This window comes from Pagrus major, chromosome 19, assembly GCF_040436345.1.
Source record: "Pagrus major chromosome 19, Pma_NU_1.0".
Taxonomy (NCBI): Eukaryota; Metazoa; Chordata; class Actinopteri; order Spariformes; family Sparidae; genus Pagrus; species Pagrus major.
Genome location: NC_133233.1, coordinates 23,825,463 through 23,850,235, shown reverse-complemented (window position 1 = coordinate 23,850,235; position 24,773 = coordinate 23,825,463). Strand labels below are relative to the sequence as shown.

General features: G+C 39.9%; 1 protein-coding gene across 1 annotated transcript; it reads right to left on the bottom strand.

Moving 5' to 3' along the window:
• Window positions 1-819: 819 nt before the first annotated feature.
• On the bottom strand, window positions 820-21,387 carry phex (phosphate regulating endopeptidase homolog, X-linked). The gene is made up of 22 exons (XM_073488034.1): window positions 21,019-21,387; window positions 17,460-17,516; window positions 17,209-17,370; window positions 16,311-16,394; window positions 15,205-15,431; window positions 14,727-14,795; window positions 12,831-12,947; window positions 12,560-12,643; window positions 11,752-11,894; window positions 11,494-11,587; window positions 8,617-8,745; window positions 8,271-8,372; window positions 6,865-6,942; window positions 5,073-5,176; window positions 4,927-4,985; window positions 4,524-4,578; window positions 3,942-4,009; window positions 3,715-3,845; window positions 3,525-3,590; window positions 3,189-3,293; window positions 2,140-2,216; window positions 820-2,046 (listed from the first exon to the last, which is right to left on the bottom strand). Exons 1-22 carry the CDS (start codon window positions 21,140-21,142, stop codon window positions 1,944-1,946), a joined length of 2,238 nt encoding a protein of 745 aa, XP_073344135.1. The 5' UTR covers window positions 21,143-21,387; the 3' UTR covers window positions 820-1,943.
• Between the last annotated feature and the right edge of the window lie 3,386 nt (window positions 21,388-24,773).

Below are 24,773 nucleotides of genomic sequence, written 5' to 3'. Positions count from 1 at the left end.
AGAGAACCAAAATCACAGAATACAGATACAAAGATTTACTTAAACGATGGAAAAGCAGAAATTCATTCCATTAAGTTACAAAAATATATCAAGAAAACTCTTGTTGATAATAAAACGTACATAAAGTACCTCAATTTTGTACATATACAGTTTCAATTAAATTTAGATTGTCAAAAATTGTCAATTATCAATTTTCAGCTTCTCAAAATGCAAGAATTTGTTGTGTTTTATTGTTTGTAACGAGTACCGGGACACCCTACCCCTCTACCCCAACAAGTATCAGGACACCCTACCCCTCTACTCCTAGACGTGAATACACAAAGCGGTAAGGGCAAGGGGTGTATTGGGATTGGGCCTAAAGCTATCTGCTAATCCTTTGTAGATCTAGGCCTAGGTACAACTTTGCTTATTATTAATACTTTTTGTATTGCCCAACTGACAGACACTACTTTAGTTATTTCGTCTAACGTTAATTGTGTAATGTTTCATAATTTGAGGAATATAGTTAATTATGTGAAATGTCATTTAAAATCCTCCCACTTTAACATAATAAACATAGTTCAGTTAGCTACGTATGGCAGTAAGTTGTAAATTTGATTTTAATTTAACCAACAGCTTAGTTTGTATAGTGGGACTAATTTTTATTTAATGATACGTTCACTCAGTTAGCACGTATGTTATAATTAGGCTAAGTTCGAACTTACGGAGAGCTGGCAACCGTTCGGTGATGCCAAAGATCAGTTGAGGCACAAGAGGAATCAGTTTGTGTCGAAAGTGAGAGTGCTTTAGAAAAGCAAAAGAAAGACAGATGAAAATACATTTGGTGTCAATCGCTTTAATCTACAAAGCATTATCTGAACACTGGCTTCGGGATTATTCCTGATTACTCATGATTATTCCTGATAAAACAATACCTCAGAAGTCAAATCCTTCACATTTTCTGACCGTAACTTCTGAAATCTTGTCATGTAAAACACGTCCTTTATTTCAGAGCAACATTACATATTTCAAAACAAAGCTGACGTTGTGAGTGCACCTCGGCGAGAGCGTTTCAGCGAAGGAGACAGAAAGACAAATGGAGGGAGTGCATGTTGTAGTTTGAGTGCTTGTAATTCTGCAAGTTCAATTCGCCGCGGGGCTGAACTGCAGGAGAAATGAATATAAATGTCTGACACGAGACGGAAACAAAGTGAGACAGTATCAAAGCAAATCCCCCCCACACACACACACACACACAAACACACACGAACACAATACAAAACATACACATTATGTCTTATAAAGTAAATAAACCAGCAGGTTGATATAAGTTTTCTTGCACGATACAAACGTTCACAATTATTTTCCCTCAAAAAAGGAAAAGGATAAATGAGGTTTCAAGACTTAATATGAGATATAATCAGACTGTAAATATCAAACATTGTATTCTAGTTTGCATTTTTCACTCTTTTATTATCAAACCTGCTAATTAAAATATACAGATATTGACCTGACAGTTACCGTAACATTTGAAATATGGGTTCCTGTAAAAATATTGTACCTTTACATTAATATAGAATTTGTTTGTTCCCATAAGAATGGTTCTAGCTTAATGAAGTCACACTTAAAGCACATGTAGGGCTGGGAAAACCTTCTCCCAACGTACCTATAATCCATAAATTATGGTCCGTAAGAAAACGTCTTGAGTCGTAACTGAATGCATCTTTGTTGCAGGAACACTATACAAAAGCCCGCTGACAGAGGCTCTTACCCTGACATGCTTATATGTCAGGGTGCATCCTTATCTGTGAGAACAACTCAGCTTCATTGTGCTTCATTGTTCTCACACAACATGTAAACTACGTTGGCAAAGTCCAAGAATATCAGCCTTTTCCAACAGATGTCCTGCTGGCAGCTCTGGACTGGTTTCGGGGGGGGGGGGGGGGGGAAGCTGACATCAAGGGTCACCACACCCGGCAGGACTGTGCACCTCGGTTCATGACCGACGACTCGGGACAGCTGAACACTTTCCGAAACTCCTCATAGTTACTCATCGCTCCGATAACTCTGCAGGGCAACAGTGATGAGGAAAGGTCAGGTTAACAAGATTGCAGGCATTCATCAGTGTGTGTGTGTGTGTGTTGAAGTGTGTGTACTCACCTGTATTTCGGTGGACTGTGAGCTCCACTCTGGATCTGATCCCTGGCTGCTTCTGGTCTGTATGAGTTACATCTCACCTACAGAGTATAAGCAGATCAGATGTGTGAATTGACTGTTTGTGTATATCAAGTATAGTTGTGTGTTTTTCTTCATACACAGCCTTTACTTAAAGGTCTCATATTGTAGAAAGTCTTTAAAAGGTTTTAAAGGTTGTGATGTCACAACTAAACAGTCACCATCCTCAGCCACGCCCCCAGCAGTGGTGGGTTACTGCTCAGGACTGTGAGAGCTGACCAATCAGAGAAGACTGGGCTTTTGGGAGGGGGGTCTTAAAGAGACAGGCACTAAAAACAGAGTGTTCAGAGGGTAAAGAGAGAGGCTGCAATGACGAAAATAATGTGGTTTTTGAACATTAAAGCATTTTAACATTTTCTAGTAGATACCTGAAAATGAGCATAAGGGACCATTAAGTAAATGTAGCAATACAAGAGTATATAAATACTTTGTAACCAGTCAAAGTGAAGTAAAAATACACTTAAAGCGCCAAAAGTAAAAGTCAACCTTGTGCAAAATGGCCGTTTCATAATAATGTATGTTGGATTACTGAATTATAATCATTGATGCATAAATGTGTACATCAACTCCAGTGTTGCATTTGGTAAAGATGACATTAATTTTAATAATACAACATATATAACATATAATAATACAACACATTAATATGTTGATTATATTTTGTTGTGAAAATCCAAATCTGTAAAGTAGCAAGTAGCTAAAGCAATCAAATAAATGTTTCCATGTCAGTAAACATTTGCATTGTTTCAATTTTTTAATCATAAACACAAATAGTACTATAACGTTAACCAAAATGAACCATATACTACTCATCGCTCAATGCCTCCACTCATTACCTTGACCTGCTCAAGACTCACAGTATACCTCGACGTTACCCTTGCATGACAACAGAAGTGCACAGAAAAGCTGTTCCTGGTTGAAACACTGGCAGAGTGACAGAAATAGTTTGCATCTGTGTATTTGTGTGTCCTTACATGTGCATAGCTCAGGAAGAAAAGTTGGTTGTTGTTCAGTCCGACTCCAGGCAGCCGAGGCTCCTCCACACCACCTCTGCTCTCATCTACCCACCGCCTGTACGCCTGCACACAGATAAAAAGAGATCGTTTCCTCCTCTGGATTCTTAACATGACAGCTAGAAGGTCTTATAAATAGCCCTTTCACAAAAAGGACATTTTGAGTTGTAAGATACAGGTGACTAATAAATGCAGTAAAATCATATTTAACATTTTTAGTTGCACCTGTGATTTTAACAATTTTTGCACGAAGATGCGGGGAGATAATCCCTGATTGTGAAAGAAAACAGATCATACTCTAAAAGCCTCTCTTATTCCTCCATTGTCTGCTATGTTTTCTGCCAGGGTCCTCTTCCCACGCACCTACAGAACAAACACCCACAAAGCAAATATATTCATTAACAAAAGGTTGATTCTGGACACTATGCAAGAACATTCATGACTGGATTCTTCTTTTAAATATGCATATCTGTGCTGGGATTCTTACATTTAGGCCTGCCTCGTCCCAGTGGTAAGTATTATACTGCTCAATCATACACTGGGTCTTCTCATTGAAGGCTGTTACGGACAAGTTGCTCCACCATTGGTCGAGGTTGCCGTTACTGTCGTATTTGCGACCTGTTCGTGAGAAGAATCGCACACACAAAATTTGTTAGAAATTGCTGCGTCATAGTGAATGTTTGTCTGAGGTCATTATCGGCGATCAGTATTTACCGTTATTGTCAAAGCCGTGTGTTAACTCGTGTCCTACTATCACCCCGATGGCACCGTAACTTAAAGATCTGGAAACAGACAAGAGGATGAAGTACATATTCGTAATAAGTATGAAGTATGAACACCCACACAGAGTTTAAAAGCCTGCGACTCCCCTCTAGTTTGTTAAAACTGAAGAAGCCTCTTGGATGAGAGGTGAAACGTCTTCAAGGAAACAAGTCCAGTCGCCTACGATACAGCACTTTGAAATTACCATGACCTGGATGACTGAAAACCTTCATCTACAGTTTTAGAAATTACTTGGATCTTTTATAGCCTAATGTATGACAGTATTGAGGATTCAATTATTTATTGTTGTGAAATATTTAGCGATACATTTAAAAAAGGAAACAGTACACAGAGGAGCATGAGGTATAAACCTGTGCTGTTTATCCCCAGGCCTTAGCACAACAGATATTCTCTGTGGTTGTCTGAGGTTCATGTCAGGATAATTATTCAGAGCTCCATGTTGCTCCTGAGCAAAGCACGAGGTAGCATTTCTTTGGTCTATTAGTCGAGCGTGTCACAGCTCTGTAATCTCACCTTGGATACTCTTTTCCCCAAAAGAAAGGTTTTTGAAGCTCTCCGGCAGGGAATCCTAAATGAGGAGATCAAAAATATTAATTATTTTCAAAGGCTCCTTTTTTTCTATTTCACCCCGTGTGAGACACAGTTATTTGTGATTAAAAAGTGTCGTTTCTTACAGGAGAAACTATTATAAAACAGATCACATTTCACCTGTGTTAGAAAGCAATCCTGTCTTATCTGTCAGATTTGGTTTGTTCTTAATGCAGATTCCTAATTATTTCTGACACTGAAATGCCCACTCAGCCATTTTACTTAATTGAAATCACTGAGGTGCAGTGTAGCGTCGTCTTGTCTGGAATTTCAGAATAATGAAATAAAAAATTTGCATCTCGGTAATCAATCACATATTGTAGCTTACTGATTTGATTCGTGGACGAGCTGTAGAAGGCGTTCACTGTTGTTGGGTTAGTAAACCACCTGCAACACAAAGACACATAATAAATGCACGTTCATGAGCTAAGTAAAGCACCAAATATCACAGCAGGTTGACATATTAGTCCTTACTCTGTACGCGGGACGCTCTTTCTGAGCCAGCTGATATCAGACTGGGCGATGAACTTCAGTGTCTGCATCACGTTCCCATAGTAGTCCTTCTCGTTGAACGCTAGCTAAAACATACACAAAGGTAAAGACATACTGTTAGTATGTATATTGAATGATGTCTCCAAAAGTGTAGAGGGCAGCATAACCACTGTAACTGCTGCTCACAATACTGTTCGCTGTAGCTATCTTTGGCTGGAGCGACTAGCTGCAGTGAGCAAGTAGCTCAGTTAGCTTTGGAGCTAAGTAGCCCTATTAGCTGTGTGGAGTTAGTTAGCGTTGACCATGGCCTCGGATCCCAGGGGGAGTCACAGTCAGTAACAGGGCTCAGATGCTTCCCAGTGAACATGGACACAACACTGGGTCTGGACACAGTCGGAGGTGGTAAGGAGGCGATTTACAGCGGCTTTGATTAACACAATGATTCCAGGGACGAGAAAATGCATTAAACAACAAAGGACCAAGAGAGTCGGGCTTCAGCAGCAGATGAAAAGGGTGTGTAGAGCTGGAATATTTTCACATTTTACTCTGTGACTGAACCTGTGCAAATCTATCATGTTCATAAAAATAAGTACAAATTGGCTACCATATTTCACCAAACACATAGATCATGTATTTTTCCTGTGTGAATTGTCATCTTCAATCTGATTTGGGTTTGTGTTGTTTGTTTGTGGTGGTACTGGCAGAAAAATGCCTACAAACAAGCCCCAAACCACATAAAAATATAAACAAAAAGTATATTGTGGGGAATGCCAACGACCATCAATGATACATCAAAGAATGCCTCTTCAGGGGATAATAAAACTGAAATATACTTATTTTACCATTTATTAAGTCCCCAGTGAAATTAAATGGGGAAGTGTGTCGAGGGGGTTGGACGTCAAGGGGTTTAGTTAAGATAAAACAAAAGAAAACCTGCAGGCGCCAGGCTTGAAAGTCAAGCAACGCTCTTGCACAAAGAAGCATGGCTCTGATTCAGGTCGCCTCATTGAATGGTGACTTTTGACAGTCACTCAACTACTAAGAATGACAATCTGTAAGCCTTCACTACAGGGCGTCGTCACACCCTGATTGGTGAGGAGGGGAGTGCCCCAAGCTGCTTTCACTCATTAATTATGAGCCAGTCTTCACACTCTGCACACAGGTGATCTGAATCCACTGCAATCAATCCAGAGGGACCTTGAAACTCAGCTAAAACAAAAAAGAAGTACTACATAATGGGACTGCTACAATCTGTTTTCTGTCCTCAGAACTAGTATCGACTTGCAGTGAACATATGCTGTGAGATTGCCTGTCCTGACATTACAATTAGTGGTGAAAAAGAAGATTTGGAGTAACAAAATCATATTCAAGTCGAGCCACAAAGCATCTGTTACTTGATCTAAATGTGTACTTATGCCTGTAACACGTCCAGAAAGTGGGCAAAACTGCTCTAAACTGTATTATTAATGTGGCTGCTGAAGAACAGACCAACGCTTCTGAAACGCTGATGTTACGCACAACCTTAACAACCAACCAGGAGATAATGTCATAAAGAGTCAGAGCAAAATACAGACTTCTCTTGACCTTTGTGAATGCGGTCTACTGGTAATACTAGTCCTGTGTGAATACGGCTTCAGACAAACTGGTGGGCATTGTTTAGCCCATGAATCACTTGAATGGTTGTTTCTCCCGAGTCATCATTCCTTTCTACTCCCATTTTGTATCCTTGCTTTGCTTACTGAACTATCTTACAGCAGTGCAACAGTATACAAACCTGCTTTAAATCTTCATTGAGGTAGGTGTCGTTCAGAATAAACTCGGGGTAGCCAACCTTAGCCAAGACTGCATGAGCCTTGAGAGAGACGACAAAGGAAAAGTTTAAACAGCTTTTCAAATTGTACATTGATTTGTCAGTAACTTATTCATAGTAACTAACATAGAGAAAGTTTAAGCACCGTAACAAGCCAGAAAGAGTGAGGACTTTGAGAGTCACGGTGCCCAAACAACAAATATCCCTGAATCCGTGCAATGGTTCTGTTACAAGAAGAACCAGTAGGAACAATAAAGAGGTCAGTTTAAATGGAATAATGTGGATTTTTATGTGCTTGCTTCACACTGAAAGTCTGACATTACTTGTGGACTTGTGGTGGTAATAAAAGCTAGAGGTGGTTTGCTTAAATGTTTTCAATATGTGTGTTGTAGCAGAGTTTGGTGGATGCAGAATAGTTCTGTTTAAGGAGAAAAGGACTCCATGAAAACATATTTAAAGTTCACAATTTAAACTTATAAAGTCAGTAAAAGAAAGGACAGAATGGCACTGCTGTGTCAAATGTCTCAAAATGTGTCCATACAAACTGTGACGCAATGTCCCACTTTGGTAAATTTATAACTCACCGTTGACATTTGAGGACACACTGGACACAAACAACGGCTTGTTGGTAAAAGTACTGTGCTTGTTTAACCCGACCACCATCCATGAACTCCTCACTTTATGGCCTTTTTTACTCTTTATACTACTACTCCTGACTTCCTCCTTTGCTGCTGTAATAGTTACAATGGCCACTAGAGGTCATCCCTAGCAAGAAACATAAATATGGGTGGTGAAAAAAATGTATTTCTCATTCAACCAAATAGTCATTTTCCTGTTGAGGAGAGCAGATCTACTACACTTTTTAGCCTCTTTTACTTCATTGTTTGGGTTTGACGACATTTAGGAGCTAAAGTGCTAAAGTTTTTTTCCTGAAGTGATCAAAAAAATGCAGCTTTAGGTTGAGAGAAAACAGTTTTTTAGACACAGCAAGTGGATGCTGTTAGCAGAAAACTCTGCCTGCTTCCTGCCAAAAGTGTGCAACTAGTTGGAGAAAACATTGAACAACTGTCAAACATTTAGCACCTAAAGAGACAGATTTTTTGCATGCACTGCCCCCAAGTGGTCATTAAATATTAATGCAGCTTTAAGTTTTTTTTGTGAACAATTTTTTAATGTATTTTCTACATGATTTAGTAACATAAAGGCAAATCAGGAAATTTATAGACAGCTAAATAAAACAAAACAGAAAATAATAGATAAAATAAATATTTTTACCCTCTCATAACTTTATATTTTAATCGCAACAGAATAATTAGAATAAAAAGTGGAGTTTGGAGAAACATGAGCATGAAGCTAACAGCTGTCCTTACCTTCTCTACTGCTCTCTTCTTCGTCGGTTGATCCATCCAGTCGTTCTCTTTCTCCAGAATGTCAATGAACGCCCAGCGAATGCCCGAGATCAGCTCCTCCATCTGACAAACACATACTCTCATATCAATCAGAAGCCGACAGAGGATTCAGTGTGGGGATAAGACTTCCACATGAAAACAACAAGAGCATTTACAAAAAAAAATAAATCACTCACTGTCACTGTCACTGCCACGTAAACACACACACTGCATTAAATGTCAAAATACACTCCACACGCGACTAAACATATCCGAAAAATTAAACACAGTTTTGGACATGATGTCATGATGTGTAGGACGTACGCACCATGTGTTTCTTGTCCTCCTGGAAGTGTGTGTTGACAAAGAGGCGCCCGGTGGCATAAACAAGTGAGTTCTCCACGTAGTTGACACACTTGTCCCAGCGCGGGGTCAGGGAGGTGGTTCCTGTGGTTACCTGGTGGGGGTGTCGGAGACGGAGACGCAAGGTGACTTTGTCTCTTCGACTAAATTACACTGTTTTCTAGACTGATACATGGATATTTCTTTTAAGTATACCATTCTTTTACACATGACATAATCTGTGTTTATGTCATGCTATAAAGTTAATTTGGAGTTCTGTCTCAAGATCCTAAAAATACAGACTGAACTACTCAAATCACATAACTTTCCCAGCTCTCTAATTACTGTCATGAACATTTAAGGACATGAAAACAGAGATTGAGAAAAGTTAAGAAACCTGAGAAAAGCAGTGTGGGTTTGCTACTCTTCTACTTTTTCTTTTCTCACTAAAAGAAGGGAGTTTAAGGGAGAAATGTATGTTCATACAGGATATGAGACAAAATTCAAAGCAGGTTTTATGTAAGTAGTCAATTTCATATGGAAAAGTGACAACATAAACCAACTAAATACTAAATGGCCTAACAATGACAGTTTGCATGTTTTAAACCTCCTCTAAAGGCATTTCTTGTATTACTTGCTTGTCCTGATTTGTTTTCATTCCTCAAATTCACTTGTCTTTGATTTGTAATTATTCAAATGTTCTTTATTGTGCTTTTTGAAACACTGGTTTTGAAGCGGTGCTTCAAGTTTGACTTACTGTCCCAGCTCTCTAATTACTGTTGTGAATATTTAAGGACATAAAGACAGAGGTTGAGAAAAGTTAAGTAACCTCAGAGTGTGGGTTTGCTGCTCACATTTTTATTTTTATTTTAAGGCTTTTCTTATGAAGTGTATGGGCTGTCGTCAAGGCTGGGTAGATTTGACAGAGCAATCTTTATTGAAACAGATCTCAAGCCAGCGTCCGAACCAGAGTGTGCACTCCCTGGTATTCTCAAATCTCGGCAAAGTGATGCCCAAAATGCTTTGCCCTCTGCTCTATCAGAACTCCTCTCTGACCCTCAGTCTTAGGAGATCAACCAAAATCACCCCCGTTCTCTGGTGTGCAGGTCCTTTTTTAGAGTTCATTTGCTCATGCCCGCCTGTTTCCTCTAATTGTTTACTTTTGGGGCACTGAGAGCCCCTCTATCCTGTGGGAAAAGAATAGGTCTGCATAACACCTCTAGAGAATATCTCTCAATGGAATATGTGTACGTGGAGGTGTGTGTGTGACTATATTGATTTTATCTGAAGTTGACCTGCTAGTCTCTCTATACTTAGATGAAAATGTATACATCGAATAAATCTTGAACCTCTGAACTGGTCAGTCCTAAGTGTGGGCCTCTTCCTTTAGCTATTCTCTGACGCACACTACAGGACTAATATGTTGTTCTCCTGGGCATGAGACCTCTACCTTGTCCCCTTCCCACATATACTTAAAGGGAAGCATCTGGTCCTGTCCCATCCTGTCCTGCCACTCAGAGCTCAGGAGGTATAAGAAACACTCAGACACTACACTTACTAACAGAAGGGAGTTTAGGGTAAAAAATGTATGTTGGATCATTAAAAAATCACAGTTGTTCCTGTGACCATCCTATCCTTTGTAACTGTAACTGTATTGCAGTTTGGGACACATATGACCTTTACGAAAAATATGCAACAGTGACACACTCCCAAGGAGCGTGTGTGGGTTTTGTTTGCCTACTCAGTTGTTAGTCCACTGAATAAAACATGTTGTCTGGCTTCAGTCTCCTCTAAAGTCACCGTGATCTCATCTTCCAAAAAGTTAGATTTTCTGGTATTTTCTCCATGGCTATTTCTGACAATTTGTGCTGGCATTACGTAAGGTGGAAAACACCAAGCAGGCGCCATCAATTTAAGTTGATTTGATATGTGTCACAAGTGCTGAAGATACAAATGTGATTGTGTTTTGCTTTGCGTCTTTTATGAATCTAACTTAAGCACACTATGGAAATGATCTGAAACAGACTCTAAGTCTATAAATGAGGCTTGAGCACAGTAGGACTGTTAAAAGTGTCTTGATGGTTGTTTTTTATTGTTTGGATTTTTTAAATTAAATTATTAAGTTATTTGTATATTTTATTTCACAACACAAAGGCCTACATGTTGTGTCAAAGCCTTGTTCACACTGACAGGTGTCAAATATTGAAAATTTTGTTGATTTAGGGCCTGAAATTAAATATACTGAGTCAAAAATAGACTGGAATCAGCTTATAAAATATTCACCAAACTCCGATAGGTTGTTGAACCACTAGTAAATTAATTATTCCTTATACTATTAATTAAAAAAAACTGTATCAAATGAGCACAAAGCACAGAGCTTCAGTGGTACATTAAAGGCGCGGGTCAAGGGAGCCATCTTGTTTTTTAAAAATAGTCATGAATTAGTTTGAGTTTACGTCAGATTTAGTTTGTTAAATAAAGCAGTAATTCAGGATTAATTAAAGGAAAATCTTGTGTTGTCAGAGTTGATATTCAAGTTAAGTAAGCAACAAATGTCAGCAGCTGAATTCCTGAGGATTCATTTGTTCCTGTTTACACTCAAGCCACATTGTGTGATTTAAACCAAATCCCACAGCTTCACAGCCAAATACTTTCGTATGTAAACAAACCATCCATCTACAAAATGTCAACAAGACACAAGGCCATGTTTTAAGCATTCTTACAGGGCAACTGTTTTTAAAGGGGTTTTTTTGCCTCTGAACCCATAATTATATAATAATATAATTTAATTTTTCAGCTAATCTAAAAACAAAAAAAATGACCCAACACGGACATAGATTTTAAAGATTCTCTCTGTACCAACCCGAGCGTAGTCCAGGTATCTGTACAGGAAACGACGGCTCAGAGTGGTGATCCTGGAAAAAACCGTCCTCCACTGAACGTAGTTAGCAACAATCCTGGGGAGAGAGAGAGGAGGGAAATTAATTAAAAGCCTACATGTAATCTCATTATACACTATAATGTACTTATAATGAGAGGCAGGAGCCCTCCAGCCCCAGTGTGTGCTCATCAGTCTGTGTGTGTCTTCTGTCTAGATGTTCATGTGTGTGTGTGTGTGTACCTGGGATCTGTGTTTTGAATGAGTTTGATAAGTTCCTTGAAGTACTGCGGAGCTCTGACGATGACAGGCTCAGACGAGTGGATGGATCGAACCGGCTCGACTTTGGACTCCACCACAGTTTTTACAAAACTGATCCAATCAAACTGCAAACAGACGGAGGAGGAAACATATACAGTAAAGATTACTAGTAAAATAGAAAAACAAAGTATATATTAAAAGAAAAAGAAGAAGAAATATATTGCTAAACTACTAAAGTTACTAAACTACAATGTGTTTTTTATTCTTAATATCACAAAGCTTCAGAAACAGCATTCAAATGGAGGTGGTAAGGAGGCGATTTACAGTGGCTTCAATCGGGACAATGACAAAGAGTCGGGCATCAGCAAAATGGTTGTGTACAGCTGGAATATTTACACATTTTACACATTTCACATTTCTTTTGACCAAAACCAAGGTGATTGTGGAAAGACAAACTGAAGCCAAGCCCCTTCCTGTTTCCCTCATGGGACCTTATCTCTATTAGTTGTGTTATCATCCAGATGGATCTCAAATGTTCTGTGTGAATGCTTGTTTCCATCCTTTCCTTTTAATGCAATTACAAAAGGTGGTTCGACGGTCAATAGTCAGTGGGCTGGACGAGATAATGTAATTAAAGAGTGGCAGTCAAACCTCACACAGTGCAAAACAATGTATACAATTGGAGAAGGTGTTTCCAACAAAATACGATAAAGAAAAATATCTTTTAGATACAAGAGGGGATATGAATACATGTTGCTGTTGTTTATGTGTCTGTTTGTGTTTAAAGTACCCCTGGTATGGAGCGCTGCAGCCGAGAGAGTGACATTTTGTTGTACATGTTCTCACTGGTGCGGTTTTCATAGGGAATCAGAATCTGCAGACACAAAGAGCGATGTTATACCATGATCATAAATTAAAAATAAGATCATTTACCTTCATACTGCTGGTGAGGTTAATGAATCAATGCTGTGTTTTAAGGTTAACAATGCGAGTCCCAGAGGCCTATCACATCCTCTCCATACATTAAGTGATATTATATTTATCTGACATGACGTCTTTACATGAGCCAGTTTGGTCTCGAAGGCGAGAGCCTGTTCCATCTGGGTCAGCGCTGCTTTCTCTGGAGCGCCCAGCATGACGGCTACATCTACCATCAAACTCAGCAAGGCAGCACGATACTGGAGAGAGAGGCAGAAAAAGATGAACATCATGTATTCTTTTATTGCTTTAAGCTACTGTCATTGCCGCTACCAAACACAGACGCCACCAGACATTAATCAAGACTTACATCCACACTCAGATACGACTGTACTGCTATATCAGCAAGAGGTATTCTGTTATACTTGTGTTTTTTAAACATTTAACTGGTTTAAGGAACAGAAAATAACCCTTGAATATCATTAGCAACTCAAACACAAAACACAAACAGTAAAAATAAAAAAATACCAGTCACAAAAAGTGTAAAATACATCAGAAGTATCACACGAGAATGAAAACTTTCTGATTTCTATAAAATGCTCTGCTCCCTTCCCACAGAAGTAGGAAAAGACATCTAGTAATTGATTTGAATGAATGGACTGAATCAGTGTTAAGCAAATTCAACTCCAAGGTCTCTCCATTGTGCATAAAATGTTAAAGTTACATAGCGCTTCTTACCTACATTGTTTTGGGGCTTGTCCGATAATTAAATCTTTCTTTCTGGGACGGTATTTCAGTGGAAACTTAATTTTCTGTTGGACTATAAATTCCCATCCGTCCCTTTTTCTTATTAATCCTAATAAGGGGACATTTCAACTAAATATGACTTCTGGGGAAACTTTTGTTACTCGATAGAAAATGCATATTATTTAAATAGATTGAGTCCGAGCTGTAATGAAATGATTAGGATTCTTCTCCTTACAAGTGGGCAGTGAAAGGAAATTTAATCAGATATGGGGTCCTACTTTAAATCATGTAGAACAGACAATTACTGTGGAAATAACCTTGATTGACTGACTATATCACACATCTTCTTTTATATGTATCAAGGTTGTTGATTATGAAAGGAAGCAACGACCTAAATACTCTCCTTTTTTGTGTTTTTCAGCTTAGTCTTAGCATTAAGGTCACCTTTCGTCTTAGATACGACTTGCTTTTGCTTTTGTCATAGAACAGTGGTTCCGCGAGAGGTCATTTACAATAACTCCATGAACATTTTAATGTTTAATTTTGTAATTAAGTCCAAAATTGCAGTAAATTATTTATGATTAAATATTTCCCTTTAAAAGTAATCGTAACTGATGAAACAAGGGAGTTAAATTAGGTGTCATTCTTCATTTATTTTTAGGGAAATACTTCATCTACGCCTCGTGTTGATCAAAGATGTGCGTTCGCTATGAAATAATAAAATATACTATGAGAGAGAAATTATTTCTCTTTGGATTTTGAGTAGCAATTTTATTGCATTTCTCTTAACATAATTATTATCTTGAGAATAACACAAGAAGTATTATAGTAGAAGTAAACAATAACATAAAACAAGTTTATAGATGGTTAAAAATATAATTTTTTTGGCTAATAATTAAAAATTTAGAGCTCTTAAATCTACTCTTAGCAACCTTTTTCAACCAAGTGGAGCTTTTTCTTTTCTTTTCACTTTTTCATGTAGACTCTTTTATATTAATGGATAAGACAGATGAGAAAATTAGCCACTGCATACTCGTAGCACTTTGTTATTCTGGCCTGAAGAGACATCAACTTGCTCTACTACAATTAATGTCTTTGACTGTCTGTTGTTTGTGAAAACTCATGTGTTGAGTCTGATAAAAAAAAAAAACAACATTAACAGCTGATATTTCAAGTGCTGAAATTCTCTTCTGCTGCAATTTATCACTCAAACAGGAAGGAAATTGGTGCTGCAGGAAGAGAAGCTTTTAGATGACAAGTAAAAGGTTCTGAAAGATGAAGCAGAAACTCACCGCCTGGGCAGAGGAAGAGTTGGTGATGTAGTCTTCCCTCGAGGGCAGAGACAAGGATGCCTGATCGAGCTACATGAAGACAGAGAGCACAGGTTAGCCTCTGATGCTGTTTTTTGGAGTTTGTTTATCTTGTAACTTTTTTGTTGGTTACCTTCGAGGCACCCATAGCACTCAATTCTATCATACAAACATCTATGTATATAAAATCTGATCATGTTATCTTATTTTGTAAGTCCTTGTTAAGAGGTCTTGCAGAAGGAACAGCTAGCATGGTACCAGCCAACGGTAACAAAACAAAGCTACCAGCATCTCTAAAGCTCACAAAATATGTTTTCTTATTTAATCAGCACATCACTCAAAACATAAAAATGACAATTTGTGGTTCACTGTCGTCTCTTTATCAAAATATTAAACTAATAACTAATATAAAAAACATTCATGAAAAAGCAGAAATAACAGTGAACTGTGGATGTCTGACCTTGATGACGTAGTGTGAGGAGTTTTTGTCATCAGGGGAGACGTACAGCCGTATCAGGACGCTCTTAGTGTGCTGGTTCCTCATCTCGGCCAGAGTCTTCAGGAGGCTCCAGTGCTCCGCTGACCACTGATAGTCCCCACCGAGCCCTTCCCCCACAATGGGCCACCGAAACTCAGGCTGTTTAAGTGTTTTCAGCATCGGTTTGGCGTCCATCTGCTCCAGTATAGCTATGTAAACACACATGGAGAAATTAAGAAAGTAAGCTCTTGACTTGCAATATCTTTGTGTGGACCTGTTTGCATACATGCAAAGTGGGGACATTTTGAATTGTGGGGACCTTTTGGCTGGCCCTAACTCGTTAAAAAAGCTTTAAGTTTAGATTTAAGTTAGATTGAGAGTTGAGGTCAGACATTTAGTCTGGATGGTTAAGGGTTGGTTAGAGGCTAGGGACGGCCTAATGTAAACAACGGTCCCCACAAGTAGGTTAAGAATCAGGGTGGAAAAAAGTTGCATTATGGGGACACACTTGGCGACTAACCATGCATTTAGAGGTAGTGTTAGCTTAGAATAATGGTAAGATGGTTGGTTATGCTGAATTTCCAGGGAATGCTGTTTCTTATTGCTTTTGCTTCTACAATAACCATGATCTGCCCAGGGAAACAATAAAAAGCTTATCTTATCCTATTTTAGACTCACACTGTCTTTGTGGGCTCTTGACTTGCAGTATCTTTGTGCGGACCTGTTTGCATACATGCAAAGTGGGGACATTTTGAATTGTGGGGACCTTTTGGCTTGCTCTAACTTTTTCAAAAAGCGTTAGGTTTAGATTTAAGTCAGGTTGAGTTTTGGGGTCAGGCATGTAGTCTGGATGATTAAGGACCAGTTAGGAGCTGGGGAAGGCCTTATGTAAATAACGGTCCCCACAAAAAGGTACAGAATCAGGGTGCAAAGAAGTGACATTACGGGGACTTTTGACAACTAACCTCCCGTGTTAGGGTTGGGTTAGAGTAATGGTAAGCTAATTCTCCAGGGAATGATGGTGTATGTCAATGCTATGTCCACTTAAACAACATTAGTGCATTAGTGCATGTGTGTGTTAGACTCACTTTCGTTCATGCAGGAGCGGTAGAGAATCTTAGCCTTCGTCACTGCCTCCAGTTCATCAGGGTCCAAAGGAGCTTCTAATAACTCTGACAGAGAAAAGAAAACAGCCCGAATAGTTACCTTTACCCGAATTAAACTTTTAACACATTTTTTGTTTTTTGTTTTTCATTGCGTAAGAAACAATCCCTGGTTGGTTTTGTGAAATAAACTGGACACAAGTTCAATCTTGCCTTGTGAATAAGTACAATAATGTCACAATTACAGAGTCACTCCACTGACTTTATACTTTTAAAGTTCAGTGAGAAGGATTCAGCAGCAAAAATATAACATAATATTTATAATTATGTTTCATTGGTGTATAACCACCTGAAACTAAGAATCTTTGCGTTCTTGTTGCCTTAGAATGAGTCTTAAATGAGCCTCATATCTACAGAGGTAGCAGGTCTTGCTGCTACAGGAGCCCAGAACGGACAAATCAAACACTAGTTCTAGAGAGAGGTGTTTGTTGCCCCCAAAAAGAAGGTTAAGATGAGGGGTATTCAGTTGGTTGCGATGTGAAACCTCACCACTAGATGCCACTAAATCCTACACATTGGACTTTTAAATTCTGTGTACAGCCTCTGCATACGTGACAAAATATGTATAAAGCCTTTTGTGGCTCCAGATGGAGCTCTTTGAAGTCTGATAAATTTCCTCGTAAGTCAGTGTTGGATGGTCCTGAAGACTACAAGTTTGAACACTTGAGGTGAGATGTGGGGTTAGAAAGAAGTGGGCTCACTGGACTTCTGTAGCCTGGTCTGACACTAGGTTAGTGGCTCGAGGCTACATTAGTCTCATTAGACTGTTTTCATCAAGGTGGATGAGCTCCGGCACTGATGGGAAATTCGTGGTCAAACACACCTTTGAGTTTGATGTCTACGTGCTGCCGTAGCCAGGGGTAGATGCCATACGAGGAGGAATCTTCAGGGATCGGGTTCTCCTTTAACCAACCGCCACAGGAGTAAGTATAGAAGTCGTCGCAGGGGTTAATGGACTGATCCATTTTACTCAGAATGGACCCCGCTGTACGTTTGAAGAAGACAAAAAGTAAAACCACAACCCAGCGAGTCGAATAAGAAACTCTGAACATCAGGTAGAAGAAGACTCCTCACCTGCTTCGATGCATTCTGGGCTCAGACAGAACTCCTCCTGACTGGATTTTTGAGAGACTGAGGGAAAAGAAAAGTTTTTATTAATTTGTCGAACACTTAGGTTGCATGCATCTTCTATTGCACATACACAAATAGTCCTCCACTGCTTGGTGGCTCTTAAGAAGTGTTGGGATATTAATCGCTTCGCTCAGTATATCATCAAATGTGGATTTGGAGAAAGCATAAACATAATCAACACATTACCAGTGGTGTTTGCTTTAATAGGTAACTTGATGTATAGATCAACAAATCACATATCACCAAAAAAGAACAAGAGTTGGCTATTTCTTCTGCCGTATTTCAGCTCTAGATCTTTGCACCAGATCAGTGAAGACAGAGGTGTTGAATACAGCTTTCATCGAAGTGCTATTTCCTTACATTTAGACACCAGCAAGTCACGCGGGCTAACAGGTGAAGAGAATAAATCGATCATCTCGTTACAATGCAATGTTCTGCTAAGAAACCTCAGGTCCTGGCATTCATGTGCTGGCCTACTTCACCTTCGCATGTGGTTGATCAGCGTATAGAACAGTGGTGAAAAACATTTATATTTAAAAAAAATACCTGTTACCTGAAAGAAAGCATGTATTTTCTATGTGTTATTATCATAATACACTATCAGGGAATAAGGACAGAGAACCGTGTCTGCTAATCACACTTTCATGTGACTCAAAATGATACAGCTTATCAGAGAGAAGTCTGTGAGGGAGATTCCCCACAATCCACTCTTTATCTAATAGGACAAATGCAGACCAAAGTGCAGCTGATACAGCTGTAGAGCTCCAGGAACAGAGTAAACAGTTAGTGGATTCAGTTTTTAACCTCATGCCTGCCTGCACAGAGAAAAGCCTCCACTTACAATCGCCACGTTAACTTTTATCCGTGTGATATCACTCGACGCACCACATAATCTTTATTTGTCTGTCAGTCAAAGTTGCTTCACACACTTCTAATCAGAGCAGCCACAAGAAGACAGAACAGAGCCTCCCATTGTTTATGCTCCTCGCAGCGCGACCACAGGTTTACCCGTTCACTTCCCTTCCTAGAAGGTGAACGAGCTCCTGTTTTTTCTAACCACTGCAGAAACCACTGCTGTGTGATGTGGCTCCGAGGGCGTACAGAGGCACCACGGGCGTATTTAGCAACTGAAATCTATTGTGAACGAATGAGTGGAGCGTTACAGAGCTGCGCCGCAATGTCTGACCTCGGAGGTCGACGGTCTTGTTGTCTAGTTAGAGCTGCTTAATGCCGAGCCCACTTTGAGTAGAAATGCTCGCAACTTCAGCCCTGCACGACCCGCTTGGCCTGGAACAACCTCGGTAACCCCCCACCCTCCTGACAGTTCCGACGAAAACACACTCACACATGCACAGATGTCTGAGGCTCCAGTGTCACTGCTAACCTCATGTTCATTACTCGGATACCAAAGCAGGCCACCAAAACAAACAGGCACAAATTTAAAAGCCACCCTTCTCTAAACTCATTAAAAATGAAGTAGAAGGGAAAAAATAACTACTTAAAATTCCTGTGTCTGGTCATTCGCATGGCTGGAGAGCAGAGGAGGGTTGGTGGTGCATACATAGGCACATAACATAACGACACTTCAATACCACCACAAGAATTCAGGCTTCCCTCAATAACAAAAAAAAAACAATCAACGCTGACCCCACCCCAGACACCCACACCCCCCTCACAACCACAACCATCATCACAGCCACTGAAACTACTGAAACTACTGAACTGCAGAAACAGTCAACATGAAGACTCTTAAAGGAACAGTTCAACCCTAACCCTCCTTTAAAATCTCACAGAACATGTTGAATCTTGTTTAATATTTAAGATGAGAAATTGTGGGTTAAAATCAAAACATGTTGTGTTTACACTTAAGTCTTTCTACTAAACTTAACAAGATGTAACGAGTTGCTAAGATTAATGGGCAGGCAGGGGTTTCTTTGTGTGGCCCCCAGGAAGACTTTGAAGCTAACTGACACAGTGGTCAGACTGGATAATTACAACATCACGTAATGCACAGGGGCCGAAAGAGACTGTGGATCACTACCTCCGCAAAATGACTTGTTTCTATCAAAATTTGATCCATTTTGGTTTTTAGAAAGTGTAGAAGCTGCACAATTAAATCATTTTATTTCCATTCAAGTTAGTCAGGAACCTAAACCGGAAGTCAGCCGGCTTCGCTGGTAGAAGTCTTTAAGTCTAATGCTACATAAGGAGTGTCGAGGATGAGTTTAGGAGTCTGACAGCCTGAGGAAAGAAGCTGCTCTGTAGTCTGGTGTCTGGTGATATCGCAGCGGTTACTTCTGTATCTTTTGCCAGACGGAGGCAGAATGAACAGACTGTGGAGCTTCATGTGCCACTGAGCTTTCAGACGAACGAATGTGGCCTTGCCTCTGTATCCAGTTCTCATTGTACATCCACGGTCGACAGCAGGACTGTTTCATTTTCCCCCTGCTTCCATTCTTCGTGCTAAGCTAAGCTCATATTCAAAATACAGATAATTCCCTGTCCAAGCAAATGGAGGTTGATTTTTTAAGTTAAAAAAAGTTCAAAAAGTTATTTACATTTGACTTATCAGCAAAATTATACGTGTGTTTAATTTTTCTGTTATTACTGTAGCTTGCACTTGACAAGTTGGCTTCTATACATATTTTAAAGATGTATATATCTGGACTTTAGTATAAGAAAATAAGGAAAGTTGCCAGAAGTGACTGCATTGTGCCAGTCTGACTGACAGAAGCAAACATCTGGAATTCCCCACCTCTGGAAATAAAGAACTGAAAGAGGAACTAAAATCAAACTTGAGGTACGGTTTATAAAATGTGATTCATTCTACGCTGTTTATGTTTAATAATCTTTTTACATTGTCTCGTCTTTCTTTAGAGCCTTTTGTGTCTGCTGTAATGTAGTTCAAATAAGCTTGCCTTGCCTTGTTTTCATTCACACTGTAACATTTTCTCTTATTTTTATACTTACACTGTGTAATAACTATCATTTCTGCCTGTTTTTAGCTGCACTACTGCAGCAAATCACTTGTTTCTGGCACGTCTACTGTATTTTTTGTCTTTTTTTAAAAACGTCAGTGTTAATTAATGTGCGCTGCCCCCCTGTGAATAAACAAATGCACACCCTTCTCATTACTCTACCACAAAGTTCCCTGCTAATTAATTTTAAATTCTGCCGGAAATCATACCCACAAAGTGTCAACAAGCGCATTCTTCCCTCTTTTTCCCAGAGTTCAACTTGACTCCCACAGTGCATTATGGAGAGGTTATTTTTTTTTTCCATGTGCATGTGGGTGTGTTTGAAACCTTATATGAACCAAAAATAGTTTGACACAAGTAACCCGCCAGCCCTCCACAAAGACCTTTGCTCCCACCAGTGTTATTTACAGTCTTGCATGTACTATAATCTGAGGACTCTACGATACACTGCCACCGGATTCCTTGCAAATTATAATGCAGGTTGAGGAAAAAAATGTGTGTGTGTGTGTGTGTGTTGGACTTACCCAATATGAGTGCGAGCACCAGAGCAGCGCAGACACACACACACATGGCCAGTGCTACCTTAAAGAGACGTATGTTGCCACTGTCGGGTTTAACCCCGCTGCCGCCGAGACACTCCCGCTCCATAGCTTACTGCACTATATCACACACACACACACACGAAAAACACACTCACTCTCTAACTTTCAGGTGAGCAGATAAACTGACCAGAAAGCAACAAAATCTGCAAAAAAAAAATCTAATTTATGTGCAAAATAAAATCCCCAAAAAAGTTAAAGTAACATCCTCCTGACTTCACTCACTTTCCTGCCTCTCTGCTGCTATCAGTCTATCTGTAAGCTACTCCAACTTCACCCCGGCTCTTCAAAACTGTCCCTCCCTCCCTCCTCTCATCACTCCTCCTCTCCACCGGCACTCCTCCTCTCCTCCCTTCCCTTCCAAGGGCCTCCCAGTGATGTACAGAGATCATTTAATAAAATCAGCCGAAACATTATCTGTGTATTACTGCGGGACCATTAAAGGGCTGCGGGCCCTGTGAGTAGCGTACATGTGAAATGAGTGTTTGTGTGTGTGTGTGTGTGTGTGTGTGTGTGTGCTGCTAATCTCATGCACAAAACAGCAGGGTGCTCTGCTCGAAACATTTATCAGATCAGACAGTCAGTAGACCAGAACAAAATTAGACTCGCACACACAGGACTGATTACAATCGATTAATCTGATGATGATGACGTCGCCGCCTGTAAAAACACATCAGTGTTTTTGTCAGAACGCGTCGATGGTTTCTTTGAAGAGACAGAGGTGGTGTTGACAGCGACACCACAGCTCCTGGTTGGTCCTCAGCCTCCACCCTCCCCCCCCCCCCGCTGTGGTGAGAACTTCATCCGCACGTGCTCATTAAGGTTTGGGGCGTCGGCCACAAAGTCCTTATATAGACGTGACTTCCTGTAGCTGCCAAAAACACCCATTCATCAAGCGGACACATCGACCACAACGCTATTGTTCCCCCATTGTGACTCACATTCACTCGTGTCCTGTTTTGTTCTTATTGTTTGACATCTCAACTGGGACTCTTTGCTCCAGTTTTGATTGTCTCTACTGCTGTTTTAGCGTCTAATTTTTTTTTTTTTTTTGTGGCGTGAGTCCAACCCGACGCGCCAACTGAAAAGTCGCTCTTGGAAAATGTTTGGAAAAAACTTGGCAGGTGATTGAACGAACCATCTCTGGATCACAAACAGCAGAGCCGATTGGAAAATCGAACTCTCACTGAGGTCACCTCGGGGTAGAGCAGAAACATATTTTCCATCATCACCTTTTCAGCTGTTGTTTTCAAATAAACCGTTGCTGTCGTCACACCTGAACCTCACCTGTGGACGCTGGTAGTTCCTCACTGGACACTGATTGGAGATTTCCAAGATGGATTCTTGCAAGAACCTATCATCTTGTAATCTCACTGTACGGTCCATCATTTTAGTCCAGACAGAATTATCTGAACAACTATTGGATAGACTGGCATGAAATTTCATGGTCCCCTGAGGATGAACCAAACGGACTTTGGTGATCTCTTTACTTTTCCTGTAGTGTCACCAGCAGGTCAAAGTCATCACAGTGAAATATCTCAACATCTACTTCATGGATTGGCTCAAAACTTTTATTAATATTCATGGTTCCCAGATGATGTACTCTGATGTCGTCTAGTATGTAATTAAATACAGACATTCATGTTTCCCACAGGATAAATCCTGCTGACTTTGGTGATACCTTGACTTTTCTTTTAGCACCAAAATGAGGTTGACATTTATGTTTTATACTAAAATATCTCAACAACTATTGGATCGGTTGGCATGAAATTTCGTACAGACATTCATGGTACCCAGAGGATGAACCCTGCTGACTTTGGTTACCCCCTTACTTTTCTTTCAGCACTAACATGATGTTGAAATTTGTGTTTTTTACTCAAATATCTTGACAACTATGGGATGAATTGCCATGATACTTTGTTCAAACATTCATGGTCTCCAGAGGAGATAACCCCATTCACTTAGGTAATTTCTTGACTTTTCCTGTGGCATCATTACAGGTTGGTTCTGGTTCACAATAAAATGCCCAAACAACTTTGAGATTGCCATTTAATTATATACAGACATTTATATTTTCCATGGGATAAATCCAGCCCCGTCTTTCCTTTTAGTGCCGCCATGAGATTTACATTTTTGTTTTTATTGGAACACTACAACTCTTGGATGATTGCCATGCATTTTTAAAACAAACATTCATGATCCCCAGAGGATGATTTGCGATTACTTTGACATTTTGAAGGGTCGAGATAAAAATTCAGGGGCTCAGTTTGTCCAAAACTTTGGATTATGACCAAATACTTGGACAACTATTGAAACTCCTTTTAGCTATAGCAATATTTACTGCTAATTGGCTAATGTTAGCCTGTTACAATTCTAAATCAAGGTGAACATGATAAACATTTATCCTGCTGAACATAAACATGCTACAGCGGCTGCTAGTATGGCGGGTCCTGTTACCATATAGGAGGTCACATCAAGGGCCCATCAGTCAATATGAAGCAGACAGCTAGAACATGCCTCCTCGATGCCCTCGCCTCCTCCTCTTCATCACCCTCCCATGTCTGTTTACCCAAACAACCCTCCAGGCTGTCATTAGTGCGAGATAAAGCAACAGACACACGCAAGCAAGGACATACACGCAATCATTTCACATGGATTAGGAAAGAAAACCAGCCTTGGAAATGTCTTATCTGAACACAAACATACACAAGTCGCCAACTCCTGCATGCAACAGGGTCCCATCCTCCACATACGTCCCTAATTATTCAATGATTAAGCCTCCAATTTTGAACCTGCTGACAGACGCGTCTGCTCATCTTTGGTAAACACACCTCGGTGGCTGCGCTGAAGGTTGTTCAGTATTTATATGTCTGTGGGAAACACCCTTCCAAATTACCATGTGTCAATGTCTCACGCTCACACAGTCAGGGAACGTAATAACTGCACAACTCCTTGAAAAACACCAAATTAACACTGCGGTCTGGAGCTGTTACTATAAGTGTAGCATGTGGGCTTTTGTCTCGGTGTCTGAGGAAGACAATGTGCCAATGTGCTGGGTAATATGTCGGGTAAGGAGTTAGGAAGAAGCTCCGCGAAAGAGGCTCCCGGGAGGAACATCAGGCCATCTGTATGCTTCAGAGAGGCAACTTCAAGACCTTTCAAGGCCTTTTTTCAAATGATACAAGATGTAAAGGATGTTTAACTCGTAGTCAGCAAGGAAACTAATAGAGGCCAAGATTTAACTGCAGTGAACAAAAGAATTGATTGTGTTTAACTGTAAAAGACTGTAGACAGTGAATAGACATTTATAAAGACAGTTTTAAAGGAACAGTTCACCCAAAAAATGAAAATTCAGTCTTTATCTGTTCATCCTCACGCTGACGGAAAGTGAAGTTTCATAGTCCATGAAACATTTCAGGAGCTTCACAGCGAAAACAGTGTTGAAGCATTCTCCTAAATAACTGGAGTAGATGTGGACTTATTTGAAAGCTTAATAAAACAACTTAAAGAAAACACAAAATGGCTCCATACAGCTCGTCATACATGGCGCAAGCCTCCAGAAGCCTCAAGATCCCAAACTGATTTCAGAGGATGTTATCTAAACCCTTTTTTAGGCAGAAATCTTCACTTCAGCTGCAAAGCTGAAAGCGTTAACGTGCATCCCGACTCAAGTGGGTGCA

Excerpts from the sequence above, each read along its gene's own strand:
- phex (XM_073488034.1), bottom strand. The coding sequence starts at position 21,142 with ATGGAGCGGGAGTGTCTCGGCGGCAGCGGGGTTAAACCCGACAGTGGC. Across the intron at positions 12,644-12,830 it reads TCGAGACCAAACTGGCTCAT|ATTCTGATTCCCTATGAAAA; the intron begins GTAAAGACGTCA and ends TTGTGTCTGCAG. Across the intron at positions 5,177-6,864 it reads TCAATGAAGATTTAAAGCAG|CTAGCGTTCAACGAGAAGGA; the intron begins GTTTGTATACTG and ends TGTATGTTTTAG.